This window comes from Grampus griseus, assembly GCF_964374135.1.
Source record: "Grampus griseus genome assembly, chromosome: X".
Taxonomy (NCBI): domain Eukaryota; kingdom Metazoa; phylum Chordata; class Mammalia; order Artiodactyla; family Delphinidae; genus Grampus; species Grampus griseus.
In genome coordinates this window covers 7,124,842-7,140,590 of record NC_138999.1, presented here as the reverse complement: position 1 = coordinate 7,140,590, position 15,749 = coordinate 7,124,842, and the positions used below count along the sequence as shown (strand labels likewise).

At 53.7% G+C, this 15,749-nt stretch overlaps 2 protein-coding genes across 3 annotated transcripts in view; both read right to left on the bottom strand.

The window, feature by feature from the left end:
- The window catches only part of SHROOM2 (shroom family member 2), a gene marked incomplete at its 5' end in the record, with an annotated part of 133,117 nt that overhangs the window by 3,294 nt on the left and 114,074 nt on the right, over window positions 1-15,749 (bottom strand). Inside the window, 3 exons of one of the 2 annotated variants that reach the window (XM_082680593.1) lie at window positions 4,527-4,698; window positions 5,787-6,305; window positions 10,453-11,103. In XM_082680593.1, the coding sequence (XP_082536719.1) occupies window positions 4,527-4,698; window positions 5,787-6,305; window positions 10,453-11,103 (1,342 nt within the window). Of the gene's footprint in view, window positions 1-4,526; window positions 4,699-5,786; window positions 6,306-10,452; window positions 11,104-15,749 lie in introns of those variants that run through there. The other variant, XM_082680594.1, reaches the window with a different exon arrangement.
- The window catches only part of CLCN4 (chloride voltage-gated channel 4), a 456,505-nt gene that overhangs the window by 343,291 nt on the left and 97,465 nt on the right, over window positions 1-15,749 (bottom strand). The gene's annotated exons all lie outside the window — the stretch shown is intronic.

The window sequence follows — 15,749 nt, the reverse complement described above, 5'->3', positions numbered from 1 at the left end:
CGGTCAGGGCCACCTTGCGGCACCCCCTCACCCATCCCGGATCTGCGGGCCACTCAGCTCAGCCGGGCGGCAGCTTGTTTGGCATCAGTAAATAACAGGGAGACTTCCCCGGGGGCGCAGTGGTTGGGAATCCGCCTACCAATGCAGGGGGCACGGGTTCGAGCCCTGGTCCGGGAAGATCCCACATGCCGTGGAGCAACTAAGCCCGTGCGCCACAACTACTGAGCCTGCGCTCTAGAGCCCGTGAGCCACAACTACTGAAGCCCAAGTGCTGCAACTACTGAGGCCCACGCGCCCAGAGCCCGTGCTCCACAACAAGAAGCCACCGCAATGAGAAGCCTGCGCGCCGCAACTAGAGAAAGCCCGCGTGCAGCAACGAAGACCCAACGCAGCCAAAAATAAATATAACTAACTGGGGATGTTTAAGACTAGGGGAAGGATAAGGCCTTCCTGTTCAATCATTGGCGTTTGATTTAGAAACGGAACAGAACAAACCTATTCTCATCCTGTGACTGTCCTATCAGACTATGCAGGAGTGGGACCCCTGGGGCTACTCACGGTAAACCTCGTTTCAGCCTGTATCTTTGCAAGGATTCTCCGGGCCTCTGTGATACCCTGTGCTTCCTTCTTTGTTTTTTGCTTTTTTTTCTGGCCGCGCTGTGCGGCTTGTGGGATCTTAGTTCCCCGACCAGGGATCACACCCAGGCCCTCAGCAGTGAAAGCGCCGAGTCCTCACCCCTGGACCGCCAGGGAAGTCTCTGCACTTCCTTCTTTGGCAGTTCCCAATTGGAAGACTTACATGCACACAAGTTATTGAGTCTGGTAGTGAACGTCTGGTACTGAACTCCGTGATTAAAACGTGTCTTCCATGTAGAATGAGCAATAAAAATTAAGACAAATGAAGGATGTCAATGAACTTAGGCAAGTCTTTCACAATAATAAAGTACTGATCTCCATTTGACCAAAATGTAAATAAATGACTTCTTTAAACGTCATGAAATATACATGCTGCAACGTTTACCGTCCCGCCTCTTTTCTCGTGTGCTGTTCCGTGGCATTGAGGCGTGCACGGTGCTGTGGGCTAGCACCGCCACCCATCTCCGCATCCTCTCCATCCTCCGAAACGGAAACTCCGAGCATTCAATACGAGCTCCCCATTCCCCCCCTCCTGCCAGCTCTCGAAATGACTAATTTTTACAGAGCAAAAATGACACGTACAAAGACCTTTTAATCGGTCACCATCCTGAAGTGAAGCGGCACCATGTGGTCCAAGTTGAGGGGCAGAGAAAGCAGATTATCTGTCTCGTGGGTCATCACATTTGAGAAAAATTACAAGGACCGCTCAGAAGGGGTCCAGCAGGGAAGCCTTCCCCAGAAAAACCCTGTTCCCATGACTACGGACGTGCTTCTGCTGTTAAACCCACGCATGGCGGATGCCAACCGGCGGCCCGCCCTGACACGGTGAGCGGTGAAGGGCCAACGGCGAGAAGCAAAGTCACCCGTTGTCCTTTTCGGAACCCTGCTGCCACCCGCCCTGCACGAGTCCGCCAACCTCGTGTCGACGGACACAGCAGGTTACGTGGGGTTTAGGAGGCCAACGCATCCCTGTGCTAGCCCGAGGCTGGGGTGATGAAAACGGAGGCAGTGCTCTGCTGCCCGCACCCAAATGAGGATTAAACAATTAGTTGGAATGTTAAGTCCGATTAGGATTTTTAAACTCAGTCTGTTGCTCCACAGTGAGTAACACTATTTTATGTACAACAGACCCATGAAAATGGTCCGTGCTGTCCACCGCCCCCCCCCCCGCCCCGTCCTGGGGCAGTTTCCAAACTCTGGCCCCAGACGGAGTCCGCAGGGCTCGGCAGGGAGAAGGCTCAGTCTCGTGAAACCCTCCAGGATGGTGTCCAGAGCTGAGCAGGGAGCAGTTGCCGCGACCTCCAGGGTTAACATAAAGATGGGTGAAATCCCCGGAGGCTCAGCCCGCTGCTTGGCATGCAGTAGGCGCCTGTCCACAGCCGCTGCCGGCAAGGCTGCAAGTGTGCATGAGAAGCTGCTCCGAGCTCACCGCTACCGTCCGGTAGACACTGCCCCATCCCAGGGACTATTTGGGCAGGAGGGAAAAAAAAAAAATCAAACCACCTCGGGAGACCCGTTGAAGCGCTGGAGGCACCCTACACTTCGTATGCCTGATACGGGTGATCTGTGTCTCAGGACGATGCTTCCAAAGAGGGTCTCCATGCAGCATTTTTCCTATCAAGCGAGCCATCAAGTCCTCCCAAGCGCACCTGCACAGCCCTCCCTTCTCCTCGTCCCGTGCACACTTCGTAAGCGCGTGACACCGTAGATATGAGGGCACTGGAAAGGCAGCAGAGGCAGCGCAGCCAGGAGAACAGGACTACTGGGTCAGCGACAGCACTGACCTAGCGCTTAAAGCATTTCCTGCTTGGGGTGAAAGTGCCCGACATACGCTTACTGAACCAAAAGCGTCAGCTGGCTTAGGAAGTTAATCCTGGTGGGGTGATGGGCAGGGGGCAAGCTCACAGTGACTCATGTCAATCCCAAAGCCGGCATCTCGTGCCCCCAAAGAAATCGGGAGAGGCCCCAGACAGATGAAAGGAGCGGTACCAAGGCTGCTGCTTCCCAAATTCAGTACATCATGAGAAACAAAGGCACAGTGTAAAGAACATAGTTCTTTGCATCTAGGGTGTGGACGAAATTAAAACTGTCCAAACTGGATGTTTTTTCTAGGTGTATGAGAATAACACCACTTTGTTTTTTTAAATTCATTATTTTTAAGAACGTGGAAAACACAACCAGAAGAAAGCAAATGGTACCCTGTGCCAGACACAGGGCCTCTAAAATCCCAGGACCAAAACTCTTAGTTTTCATTTCCTTTTTGAATTAAAAAAAGGCTATCACTTCCTAAATTGAAAGTCACTTTCTTTTACACAAGGGTCAGGGTATTTCTTCTGGAATGGGTTTGTCTATCATATTTGAAACCAATCAATGGCATTTTTTAAACAACTAACAATACGAGGAGGTATTAAACATTATCCTTTGCAAGGGTCTTGTCAAAGCAAATTGGTATTTTTTATGAAAGCCCCTTCCAAGATGCTAAGTGTACGGAAAAACGCACCAAATGCTGGTTCCCTCCTTTTTCTCCTGGTGCTGACTACGCATGCTCAAAGCCCCTGGAATTAAACCAACAGCACATGCTATCCTCTGAAACTGACTGCCTTGGGCAATTCCTTTCTCCCTTTATGCTAAATCCTTCCTAAAAAAAAAAACCAGGTAATCCCACCTAGATGTCACAAGTCTGGCCCGTTGACATGCCATAAAGATTTGAAGCTCGTACAGTAGTGAAGACATCGGCACTGATAGCAATAATTTTGTCCCTACCGTGACCTCATGGTTACACGCTATTTCACCTCTGACCTCCTCTCTAATCCTCCCCCTTCCTTGTCCACACAGCTCCAGCTATTGGTCACTGCTGCTTCCCCCACGTGTCACAAAACTCCCACCCCAGGGCCTTTGCACTTGCTGCCCCAACCCCACTCCCCCAGACCCTCCCCAGATCAACCAGACATTCGCTCACATCACTCCAGGTCTCTGTTCATCATCCGCTCATCAGAGCCTTCTCTACAATCATACTCCTTTACCTCTCTCTAGTCCTTCACGCTGTTTTAGTTTTCTGACCACCCGACCTACTCCATAAAGGGTTGGCAAACTTTTTCTATACATGGCCAAACAGTAAATATTTTAGACTTCAGGGACCACACAGCCACTGTTGCAACTACTCAACACTGCTGGTGTAGCGTGAAAGCTACCAGAGACCATATGTAAATGAACGAGTGTGGCCGTGTTGCAATAAAACTGTATTTACAAGAGCAGGTGGGGGGCAGGGGCCCATGGGGCCCTGTTTGTTTTTTTATATTTGTTTTTATGTTGGCTATCCATCTCCTCTGTGAGCACTCAAGTGCCTTCAGGGAAATAAAGACTGACTCCAGTCTGTTTTGTCTACTGCTGTATCCCCAAGCGCCTGGGTGAGTTTTTGGAGTTGAACAGATGATGCTTTTTGGTTAACAACGCACTTCACAATGTACTGTTGAATTTAATTAACATCATCGGATCACAGATGATCACAGATATTTGAAACGGATAGTCAAAGAGGACATGTGCCTTGCGGAAGGTCATACAATTAAGCCCTCTGGATTTAACTGGGGTAGAAGAGACATATCAGTTGACCTTAAAATGAGAGAGACTGGTGGCCACCTAGCTAATTTGACACTGGATCTCATTACAAAGAGATGGCAAAGAGACCCTGGCAGAGAGGCCCAATTTTAGAACAGAAGACTCACCCACAAGGGCTTAATACACAGGCCCAAATGTCAGCGTCCCACATAGAAGCCCAACACCAACGGCGCTCGGCGCAGGGCCCAGGGTCGGGGTGGAGCCGGGTGCCGCCCCCGGCCGGCCTGCCTGCCAGCCAGCCGGCGCGTTCTCGTTTGGAATTGCAGCTCCCCTACCTTCTTCACCGACAGGTCGTGGTCGGCGTCACTCCCTGAATCCTCTTCGGCTTCTTGCTGGTCCTGCAGGTCTTTCATCTTAATCAGCAGCTCCGCCTTGGGGGCCGATGTGCTGTAGTAGGTGGAGTTGGTGGCCAGGGACACGGCTGCCGGCACACTCAGCTCCTCCTTCCTGGGTAACAGAACATCAGAACACCCGTTAGCTCTGAGCGTACACACAGACGTGCCCGCAAGTCCCACAGCCTGGGCTGTGACCGGCAAATGGTGGTGCTAACGGAAAGGCACCAGCTAGAGAGATGAGACAGCAAGAGTGGGGAAGGAGTAGGTTGTGAGGTCAGAACTAAAACACCCCGCCAGGTGGTGCTCGAAGGCTCGCCCCGGAGGGAGGAGAGTGCAGATGGTATCCGCCGGGAGCCCGAGGTCCATGGGGAGAGGTCTGCCGCTATCCGTAGGCGTGGCCGCACGCCCAAGGTCACCGGGCACCTTTCTACCAGCAGCCGCATTTGCTGCCTCTTGCTACGGCCTGACTTCCTGTCTGCCTGGTACTCCCGCCTACCGTCAGTCAACGATGCTTATGGAGACCATGTACAGAAACAGGAGAGATGTGAGCAGATACACCTTTGTGGGCAGGTGACTGAAGGACGGGCTGGAAAGCGCTCTTTACGAAACCTATTGCAGCAAGTTCACTCCCTCCGTTAAATAAGCAACAACAGAAAGCCTCTTTCATAAACACATATACCAAGAAGTAGTCTCAACTTTCACCCCTCTTGTGACAAGTTTCTCAACTTCCGTACTAGTGACACTTGGGGCCGGACCATTCTTTGATGGGGGGGGGGCGTCCCGTGCAGTGCAGAGCCGCAAGCAGCATCCCTGGTCTCCACCCACTAGATGCCAGGGCACCTCTCCCAGTGGTGGCAACCGAAAGTGTATCGCGACATTGCCAACTGTCCCGTGGTGGGAGACAACAGCCTCCGGCTGAGAACCACCGCCTCATGAGAAGAAGCCCCGTGGGCATCTCCGGAAACGTATATTTTCACATCTTTGCCAGGACCTGACGTCATCATCCCCAGAATGGGCTTTTAATTTCGGGAGGGTGACAGAAGAGCCCCAGAGTGCTCATAAGCACTTATGGAAATCTGTCCCCAAAGAGCAGTCACGAAAACAGACAAAGAGATACACTCCCTCGCCCTTGTAAGCCTAAGAGGCACCGGGCAAAACCACATCCAGCCAGGGGGCAGAACCAGGGCGGCGTCTACTCACTTCTCCTCTGTGGTTCTGGGAGAGGGGATTTTGGGGAGCAGCTTCCTCCGCTGCTGAGCTTCCTCCAAGAGGTGCTCGTCTTTGGGGAAGATGCCCTCCATAAGGTCCATGGTGGTTTTGATCTTCACGCTGGGGTCCAGGATATCCGCCAGGGACTTATCCTTGCCCGCGATCTCGCGGGCCAGCTCCTCCGACTTGAGGTCTTCGGCAGTCCTCTCTTTGGCCTTCACGTAGCTGAGTGTGGGCGTGGAGGCCCGGCTGTCCTTGGCCGTGGGCACCGGGGTGCCAGGGGGCTGGGGCTCGGCGCCCTGGCGGCTGTACAGGCAGAAGCGGGAGTAGGACTGCTCGGACGTGCTAAGCGTCTTGATCTGGTCCCGCTCGAGCCCGCTGGGCAGCACGGGTGGCTCCGGGACGCGGGCCAGGCCCTGGCGGCTCTCCTTCTCGGGCTGGCTTTCCGAGTGCACGATCTTGATGGGCACCATCTTCACCGTGGTGTTGTTGTCCATCACCCGCTCGATTCTGCAAAGAGAAGGGCCGTCTGTTAAAGACACGCTGTACGCCCAGGCACAGACCAGAATTAGAAATTGGATGAGAAATCGGCTGGTTTCCGCATCCCCTTACAGCCTGGGAAGCCTGACTCAAAGGCCTGCAGCGGCCCCAGGGGAGAGGCCTTCATGGTCACTCGTCCCAGGATGGGGAGACCAGGTTGAGGAGTGCCTGCCACCCCTACCTTGATCTCCTAAGCCTCCTGGGCGTGTAGGTGTCTTTCCGTTTTCCAACGGTCACCTGCACGCCTGAAGGCACATCCGTGGGCTTACTGACAGATAGAAGGGCAGTGTGATGCTCATTTGTTTTTAGGTCAATGGCAGAGCCAACGGTAAGAAGCCTGCTCAGTGAGATTTTCTTTTGCAAGGGAGCCCTGCAACAGACAGGCGTGTTTCACAGAATTAGCGCCGGTGCGTCAGCCAGCGTCTCTCACAGCTGGGTGCCTGCGTGGTCCTCGCGGTGGCCGGAGGACTCCTTTAGAACAAGCAGCCGTGTTCTGAGCAGACGCTGAGCGCCGCCCGGTCCTGGTCCCGGTTGGAAGCGTCCTTGGACCCTCGTGCGCCCCGGGTCTCACCCCACCTGCCTGCCACTGCCCCACACTTCGAGCTGCCCTCCACACGGCATTTCATACCAGACAGATAAGAATCCAGCAGCGAACATGGGACACGCTGCTCCTGCGCTATCTTGGAAATGACTCATGCAGGCGTCCTTTTAAAAAAAAATAAAATAAAATAAAAAAAGTTTGTCGGTGAAAGCGGGGGAGGCACCTCGAGCAGCCACATGGAAGAGAAAACGGAAAGGAACGGCCTGGTCGAGGCAATGGGGCTGCGTCAGGGGCCACCCGAAAGCCGGCTGGTGCCGGGGGATCCCCCGGACCAGGGCCGCTGGGACACAAATCCATTTCAAATACCCTTGAAGGACAAATTGGAGAAAGAGAGCCATCTGCTGGTAGCCAGGAGGGAAGGCAAAAAGACAGGCCAAAATCATACAACCAACACCCCGACTTGTTCCTAACTCAGCGTAAAACCGTTTCTATGATCCGAATGGACGTAATCTTATGGTGCACAAGGGGCATAACACAACACATTACGGTTCTTTCCTTGTTCCTAAGGGTGGGGCACGCAGGCTACAATGAAATAACTTTATTTTCTTCTCTCCTCCAGCAGAAACCACTGAGAGCAGAGGTGTTTGTTTATTAATCTAGGTGGTCATATATAGTCCCTGTCGTGCCTTCTTAGTGAATAAATTTCAAAAGGCTGTCACTCCGTGCATAATACTGCTGAGACATGCTGAACTTCCGAAGGAAAATTCTGGCATCTTATCAAAGCAAGGACACACAAACAAGAACCCCTCTTCATTCCATTCCTTGCATTCCATGCGTAGAGACCCTCAACTCCTGTTAGGGACTTCAAAGTCAGCCTGTATTTACAGCTCCCCCGGCCCGATTCGTGGGGAAACTTAATTTCCAGCGAAGGAAGACACGAGGTAAAAACAAAAACAAATCCTCCGCAGGTTGTCCTATACTTTCCAACAAAGCATCTCTTCCTGGTCATTTCTAAGCACAAATGATCTCTCCTCTTGAAACCTAGGCAGACTTTCACATTTAAGAAGTCTGATGAACTTCTACCTCAAAGTGAAGACAAAACACAGTGGACAAGACCTTACCGCAGCCAGACCGCACCCGTTCCTCATGGTAAGCCGGACCAGGAGGGATGGAGGATGCGGGCTGTGCCGGGCCTGGCCCCCTCTCCGTGCAGCGGCTCCTCCCAGAGCGCGGGCTCCGTCCAGGTGAGCCGCCGGCCGCCCACAGGGGCCCAGCCCCCCACAGCAAGAAGTCCAACCCGCTGTGCTCACACACCCAGTCCCGAGGGAGCCCTCAGCCCACATGCCACCCTGGGTCTGATAAACCACAACCCCCACAAGGAGATTCTCCAACCACAAGATGCCCGAGGTGACCGCAAGACTGTCCGAACGACCCCGAAGCAGCCCCCCAGCTCCATGCTCACACACGCTCCCAAACCCAGAAACCGGCCCCAGGAAATCTCCTGGGAACACTGCTGGGCGCAATGAAATCTCTCATTTTCACTCGCCCGTGCTGCTGGGCATTGTCTCCATGTTGTTGTAAACCAGCAAAACCCTCAAAATTTTAGAAGTTTTTTCATAGTAAGCTTCCTGGCTTTGCAACAGGAGTTGAGGCATTTTTATTCGGAGTGAATGACTCTGAAATTCCCCACAGGGTGGGAAGGCTGCACTTTCTGCCTCGCGGCATCCCTTCCGCGGCCTGGCACGAGGGAGGGCTCTGGACCTGCCTGCTGAATTCGGGAAGGCGTGTCTCAGGGACACAGGAGCTGCTCTGCACCCTGGCTGGTTCCCCAGCAGAGGTAACTGGAGGGAGGGACAGATGAACGCGGAGGGAGATGAGGGGGGCGGGTAGTGCTCAAGAAATCAGTCAGCACACGTGCAGACAAGAAGAGAGTCTCTGAGCTGTGCCCAAACACCAGGCAGCTTGCGAGGCCCCGGCCACTGTGTTGCGCTCGCTGCCCGTTGGTGGCTGATGGTGGGTATGGAGCCGGCCAGCGCTCGTGTGGAGCGCCGGCCTCAGGTTCGCAGTGTATGCCAAGGGCATGCCACTCTCTCAGGCCCACGCTAACCGGTAACACCCGCTCTGGGGACGGGGACACCGAACTCAGTACAGTATGAGCCACTTCCCACCTCCTGAAGTCTACAGACGTGGTGAGCACTGAGCAAACACGTGGCCCTGTTTCTCCGCAAAGCCGTGGAGCTCGCTGTGCCCAAACCAGCTCCCGAGACCCGAGGGGCCCGGTCACCTTCCCTACAGCGGTACCAACACACTCCACCAACCACACAAACTACTTCATCGCTTCTCCTCCCTTTCAGGGCTGAACAACATTGCCAACAGAAAGGATCTCTAAGTGACACCTGCATTCTGAACGATGCAGAACAGTGCCGGCCCGCAGGTGCAGCCGCATTTGGCCATGCCACGCACGGAGACCCAGGACGCTATCAGTACTGTTTCCTCTCTGTCAAGTTATCTTAAGGGTTAAAAAAAAAAAACAAAGTTCAAGACTCTACAGCGGGGAGATCTAGCAGAACTTTCCATGATGATGAAGTCAGCCATCATCTGGGCTGTCCAGGGTGGTAGCCACTAGCCCCAGAGGGCGCAACTGAGCAACGGGTTTCATTTCATTCTCATTAACTTATATCGCTATGGCCACGTGCGACTGGTAGCTACTATATCAGACGGTACTGACATGCAGGGCCAGCGAATTCTTTGCTGGGGGGCCGTCCTGGGCACTGTAGGATACTAAGCGGCACCCCTGGCCTCCGCCCAACAGATGCCAGGAGCTGAGGAACAAGCCCCACGCCCAACAGCTGTGACGCCCAAAACGTCTGCAGACACAGCCCAGTGTCCTCCTGGGGGCCGCAATGCCACCCCCCTGGCTGAGAACCAGTGCTCTAGAGAATGAGAAGAAAATTCCCCCCCTTCTATTTCTCATTTCTTGACTGGTCCCTGCCTGACAGCATTCACCAGTGGCTCAGTGGGCACAACCGACAATCCCATGCCGGTGACCCTGAGAACAGCACCATGGGACGGGATCGAGTTTTCCTCTGCTTTAATAAAAGGTAGACACCACCTCAGCCTTTTCATATAAAAAGAACTAGAAAAAAAGGCATGTGGAAATACTGGACATCACGAAAAACACCGATTTTGCTTGAAAGTCTCATGCTTAGGTTAAACTTGATTACAAACAGAACTCAGCTGGGAAAACCAGCCCCGCTGTGCAGAAGCCTGTAGGTAACGCAGCTACCAACCTGTCGGGCTTGGGAACAGGACCAGGGGACAGTCTACTCCCTCCTTTACCTCCCTCACCCCCTGTGGGGCAGGAAAGCCCCCAGCAAGTTAACAATCCAGCTGACCACTCGAGTGGTGGGTTCTCCCCCATGTCAGCCCCCAGGACCCACTTAAACTCCAGGACGGGGAGCCGGGAGCAAGGCGGCAGTGGTTCACCACCCAGGAAAAGAGCGCTGAAAGCCTCCCACGGTGGAAGGGGGCCGGCAGAGGGGAAGAAGGCCTCAGGCCGCCGTCCAGAGACAGTACCTGGTGGAATTATCATCCTGGACGAGCGGGGGTTTGTCCGTCAGCTTCTGCGGCGCGAACTGAGGCGACGGGGAGCGCGAGGTCTCCATGGCGGAGGTCTGCAAGGGCCGGAACTTGGAAAGGAGCGGCGCCTCCCGCCGGGGCCAGCCTGCGCGCTCGTCTACATGCTGCCCGGCCGGCTCCCCCGCAGCCCGCGGGCCATCTGCCGCGGGCCGGGCGGCACTCGGTTTCTCCGCCGAGGCGCCGGGGCTGCAGCGGGCGAGGGCCGGGCGGTCCGAGCACGAGCACACCTCCGGGGCCAGGGGGCGGGGCCTGCCGGGCGCGCCCAGGTGAGCAGGCGCAGGTGCGCCCGCCAAGGGCCTGGGCTCACGCCTGGGCGGCGGCGGCCTCTGTGGGGCGGGCCTCCGGGAGAGCGGGGCGGCGCTCAGGGGCCGGGGGTCCTGCCCCCGGGCGTGCGGGGCGGCAGGCCGGTCCGCGGGCGCGCGTTCCTCCGGGTATCTGTAATCGCAAGGAAGGGTCCCCGCCCGGCCACGGCCCTCCGGGGGCACCTCGGGAGCTTCCCGGGAGCCAGCTGGTTCAGAGACCTGGGACGGCTGCTGGGGGTCCCGCTGCGCTCCTGGACTGTCTTCTGCACACGGGGCATCTGCTTGTCTAGGGGAGAAGGGAAGAAAAATGAGCCAACGGTTCCAGTTAACATCTTCTCCCCAAACAGGACTACACCCACGTCTCCATAACCTCCTTCAGTCATGTTAAGAAATTCAATCCACATACGTTTGCCTGCGCCTGTCCCCGCTGCGATTCCTAACACAAGGCATCAACGCCAAACCCACACTGGACATTCGCCAGTACGCTGGCGTGTCATACCACAGGACAGGAGGTACGCACGTTACAGACACACACACGTGTACACACAGACTGCAATTTGGGGGCAAAATATAATTCACACAAACATTTAAAAAAACAATGTGTGTAGAAATCCTCAAACTGTGATATTCAGAAATGTTTACTTCATGTTGCAACAATATTTTCACGTGGTTTATTTCGGGAAATTGCCATATACAAAGGGACGGAACTTTCTAAGACGGGCAGCAAGTAAACTGATAAACTTTAAAATCAGTAGTCTGTCGTTAAATAGAAGAAAAACAGAGGCTTCGTTTTGGAAGCTGCAGTGCGACACTGATCTTTCCATACTCATCCATTTCCACATCCGTATCCATTTCTCTCTTTCCCTGAAACGTACTTACATGCGCGCGCGCACACACACACACACCTGCAAAACACATGCAGGCATGCTCCACATGCACGTATAGCTGTGCCGAAGCTACAGCTCGTGGGCGTTATAATAACCATCAAACTCGCAACAAGTCAGCCGGCCACGCCTTTGCTGCTTTCGCTGACACACTTTCTTCCGACCTGACTGAATAATAAAATGAGCCTCTGACTGACCTTTCCGTTCACAGGAAGAGCTGTTCTCCGTTAAGACACCCTCAGAGCTGTTAAAGGAGACCCTAAAAAGGGCAGCAATCAGAGACCCAGTAGGTAGAGCACAAGTGCCAGTAAGAGATGTAACCTACTGCGAAACAAGTGGGATAGAAGACCTCCTCCCCACACACCCTGGCAACCCCTTGGGGCCCTGGACGTGTGTCCTCCTCCCGGGACACGATACCAGGCCTGGGCATTACAGATGTCCCAACCCCATCCAGGCAGCTGTACTCAGAGTCAACTGCTCGTTGCATGTCTCTCTTGCTATGTCCTCAGGAGAAAGGTCCCTTCCAGGTTCAATGGCTGGTCGAGAGTAGACCATGGACCACCCCCAACTCCCCTCCCTTCCCCCATCAGCCAGCTGGGGCCACACTCCCCACTGGCACTACCTCCAGCCCAGAGACAGCAGCTGCAAGGGCTCAGCATCTGCAGGAGGACAGAAGAGAGCCAGACCTGCTGGGACCCTAAAAGGGGCAGAGGTTTGTTCTCTGCTTCCAAATTAAGACAATATTAACCCAGCTCGGGGAAGTTAGGTGTTGTTTATTTTTATTTTTTTAATCTGTACTGGGCACACATTGATGAAAGAAATGCTAACTTACTGAGGTCTGGGAAAGTCATTCCGGCTTACACATAAGTTAACTTGAATTTTATGCTAACTTAAACAGCCTGTTTGTGGCCTAGCAAACATACACTGTACATCTGCATTAATTATTAAAGAAAAGGGCGCACTGACCACAAGTAAAGAACGTCCATGTTAAAAATAAAGACTAAATGCTTCTGTTCCCGGAAAGCCCATGCGGGCGCTCCTTCAATGCTAAGACTCCCTTTCCCAGGTGCCAAGGCCACACTGACTCGCTGTGTACGTGCTGGTCTGTTTTGAAACTGTGAAGCGATGTATTCCTGACTTGTTTAACGTTCTTTGTTTTTGACAAGACGTAAAGCTGTGCCGAACGCCATGCTTCTTGTGAGCAGTTCCTCAGACTACTCTGGGAAGCAGGCTTCTCTGGGCTGTAGTCCTCAGTTTGGCTCAGATAAAACTCTTTTCTATTCCTGTTACAGATTGTTTTTCGATTATTTTCGTTGACAACATTAAACTAGAAGTTATCAAAATAACCCAAACAATGTAATGGATGGTTTAGAGAACAATACACAGCAGCTGTCTGGTTACAAAAGACAGAATGGCATTTAGACGTCATCAAATGGACAACAGTGGGAGAAGTGTGACTCACAGCTCAGATGCCCTGTCACACACTACTTCATCTGGCCTGCCGCGGAAAAGCAAACCTCGTGCCTCCCTTCCATTGAAACCATAGTGCCTCTTAAGACAGTAAAACCTAATTTATGACAATTCATGAACGCCTCCCCAATCTTTCACTTCAAAGAGTTGAGGAACACTTGAACTTTTTTGCTTATTATAAAACTCTTGAACTCTAGCATCCACAGACCCACACGGAAGCACCTGGTACCTATTAAATGAATAGCCACCACCTCATTAAAACGGAGAATTAGATCAGCTACAATTTACTGCTAAAATCTAAGCGTCTTGGGCCATCTGGGTTCATATTTAATATGTTAATTTAAAAGGAACTCTAGGGACTTCCCTGGTGGTGCAGTGGTTAAGAATCCGGCTGCCAATGCAGGGGACACGGGCTCAAGCCCTGGTCCGGTTAGATCCCATATGCCGCGGAGCAGCTAAGCCCCTGTGCCACAACTACTGAAGTCCGCATGCCTAGAGCCCGTGCTCCACAACAAGAGAAGCCACGGCAATGAGAAGCCCGCACACTGCAACCAAGAGTAGGCCCCGCCCCCCGCCTCGCCACAACTAGAGACAGGCCGCGCACAGCAACGAAGACACGATGCAGCCAAAAGTAAATTTAAAAAATAAAAATAAAAGGAGCTCTATTTGCAAAGTGCCTTAGACAGGACACGCTAAGATCTACCCAGAGAAGGTAGAGGTCACACCTGTAGGAGCAAAGCCCCACTGAGAGTGGGACAGTGACTCAGAGCAAAAGACCTTCTGTCGTCAGCAGGTGCCCCCGGCTCCTTCCTGCCTTACTAGCGCCGCAGCCTTCGCAGGACCTGAGGGCACTCTCTAAGTGAGGGCTGCCTGGCCACTTCTCATTGGAGGAGCACATTTAGTCCTCTGTGGCCCACCCCACATCTAACTTCACGTGGCAATTTCTGGGCCAAGTTTGTCCTCCACCCCTGATTTTTTCTTGGCTTCCTCCCGAACTTGCAAAGTGAAAGCCATAAAAGCATGAATTGGTTCTTACTGTCCCAGCTGGTAAGAATTCAGGAAATCCAGCTCACAAAGGAAAAAAGGACTAAAGGCGGGAATTTGGGGTTCTACTGGGGTCATATTCCAACCTGTGTTTCTAATAGGTTCCAAGTGACTAGTTTGTACATAACATGGATAATGTGTGTGTGCTTACATATCACATGTGTCGCACGTGTCTGTGTGGTATCCGTGTATATGCACGTATATCCCCTTCTATTGTATCTTCACAGTCAATGGTGATAGCAAGATCCAGACGTAAAGACCAAGAATATACAATGAGTTAAGGACTCTGCACGGGCGAGTAAGCAACTGAGTATCTCCCTGCACGCACTCCAGGGTGGACCCAGGAGCGGGGAGTCAGCAGCGCAAAGGAGAACTGCAAAGGCAGCCGCGATATACGGCTTCGGGTGCTCATTCCCCTGTGGAACACACTCAGGACCTGTTACCAAGGAGACAGCAGCTCCCAGGGCAGGGAGGACAGGCCGGCAGGTTCTCAGCGGCTGAGGATTCCACAGACCCGCAGCCCCCTCTGGGGGCTGGAGCCCAGCAGGCCGACTGGACGCTGTGAAGGACACGGGGAGGAGAAAGGTCCGCGACAGGACTGCAGAGGGAAACACAGCTAATCTGAAGGGGGAAGAGCGCAGGAAAGGCCACCTTCAACACTGCCCAGTAGTGCAAACACCCTGCGAGAGGACACAAACCACTGTTAACAGCCCCAAAAAATGTAATAAAAAAAAAACAATTATAAGTTATGTATCAAATGCTCTTGAAATCCCGTCAACACTGCTCTGATTCAAATCTCCACTTTTTTTTTTTTTTTTGGTACGTGGGTCTCTCACTGTTGTGGCCTCTCCCGTTGCGGAGCACAGGCTCCGGACGCGCAGGCTCAGCGGCCATGGCTCACGGGCCCAGCCGCTCCGCGGCATGTGGGATCCTCCTGGATCGGGGCACGAACCCGTGTCCCCTGCATCGGCAGGCGGACTCTCAACCACTGCGCCACCAGGGAAGCCCTCAAGTCTCCACTTCTGATCATGATGTGGAGACAGCCAGCCCTGTGTCTAAGCACAGGCTGCATCCCTGAGAGGCAGCGGCTCTATTTCCAGATGCCATCTGTTCCTGACGAGCCCGTGACGTCACTGGGCTCCTTGTGTCCTCGGGTGCCAGTGTTCTGCTCCCTGCCGCCCCATCTTCTGCACAGCTGCCCTGCCCTCACACAGGCCCGCGGCTCCGCAAGCCCTGCGGTCTCCTGGCCTCTGGGTAGCCCCTAGCACAGGGCTGGTCACTCTCTCTGATGACTGTACTGTTCACTGGTCTCCACTCTCACCCTGGGGCTGTGAGCACCTCGACGGAGACAGGGAGCCAGGTTTTCTTCTCCAGGGCCTCGCGGGCCATCGTTAGCTACGTGCACTGGGTCACACCACGGCCTGGACGTCTGTTACATGCACAAATGCATTCATGGCTTTCGGTCCCCGGGCAGAAAGGTAAGGAGGGAAGACGCATTTTTTCGGAGATGCAGGCAGCAGGGTTCACATGAGCT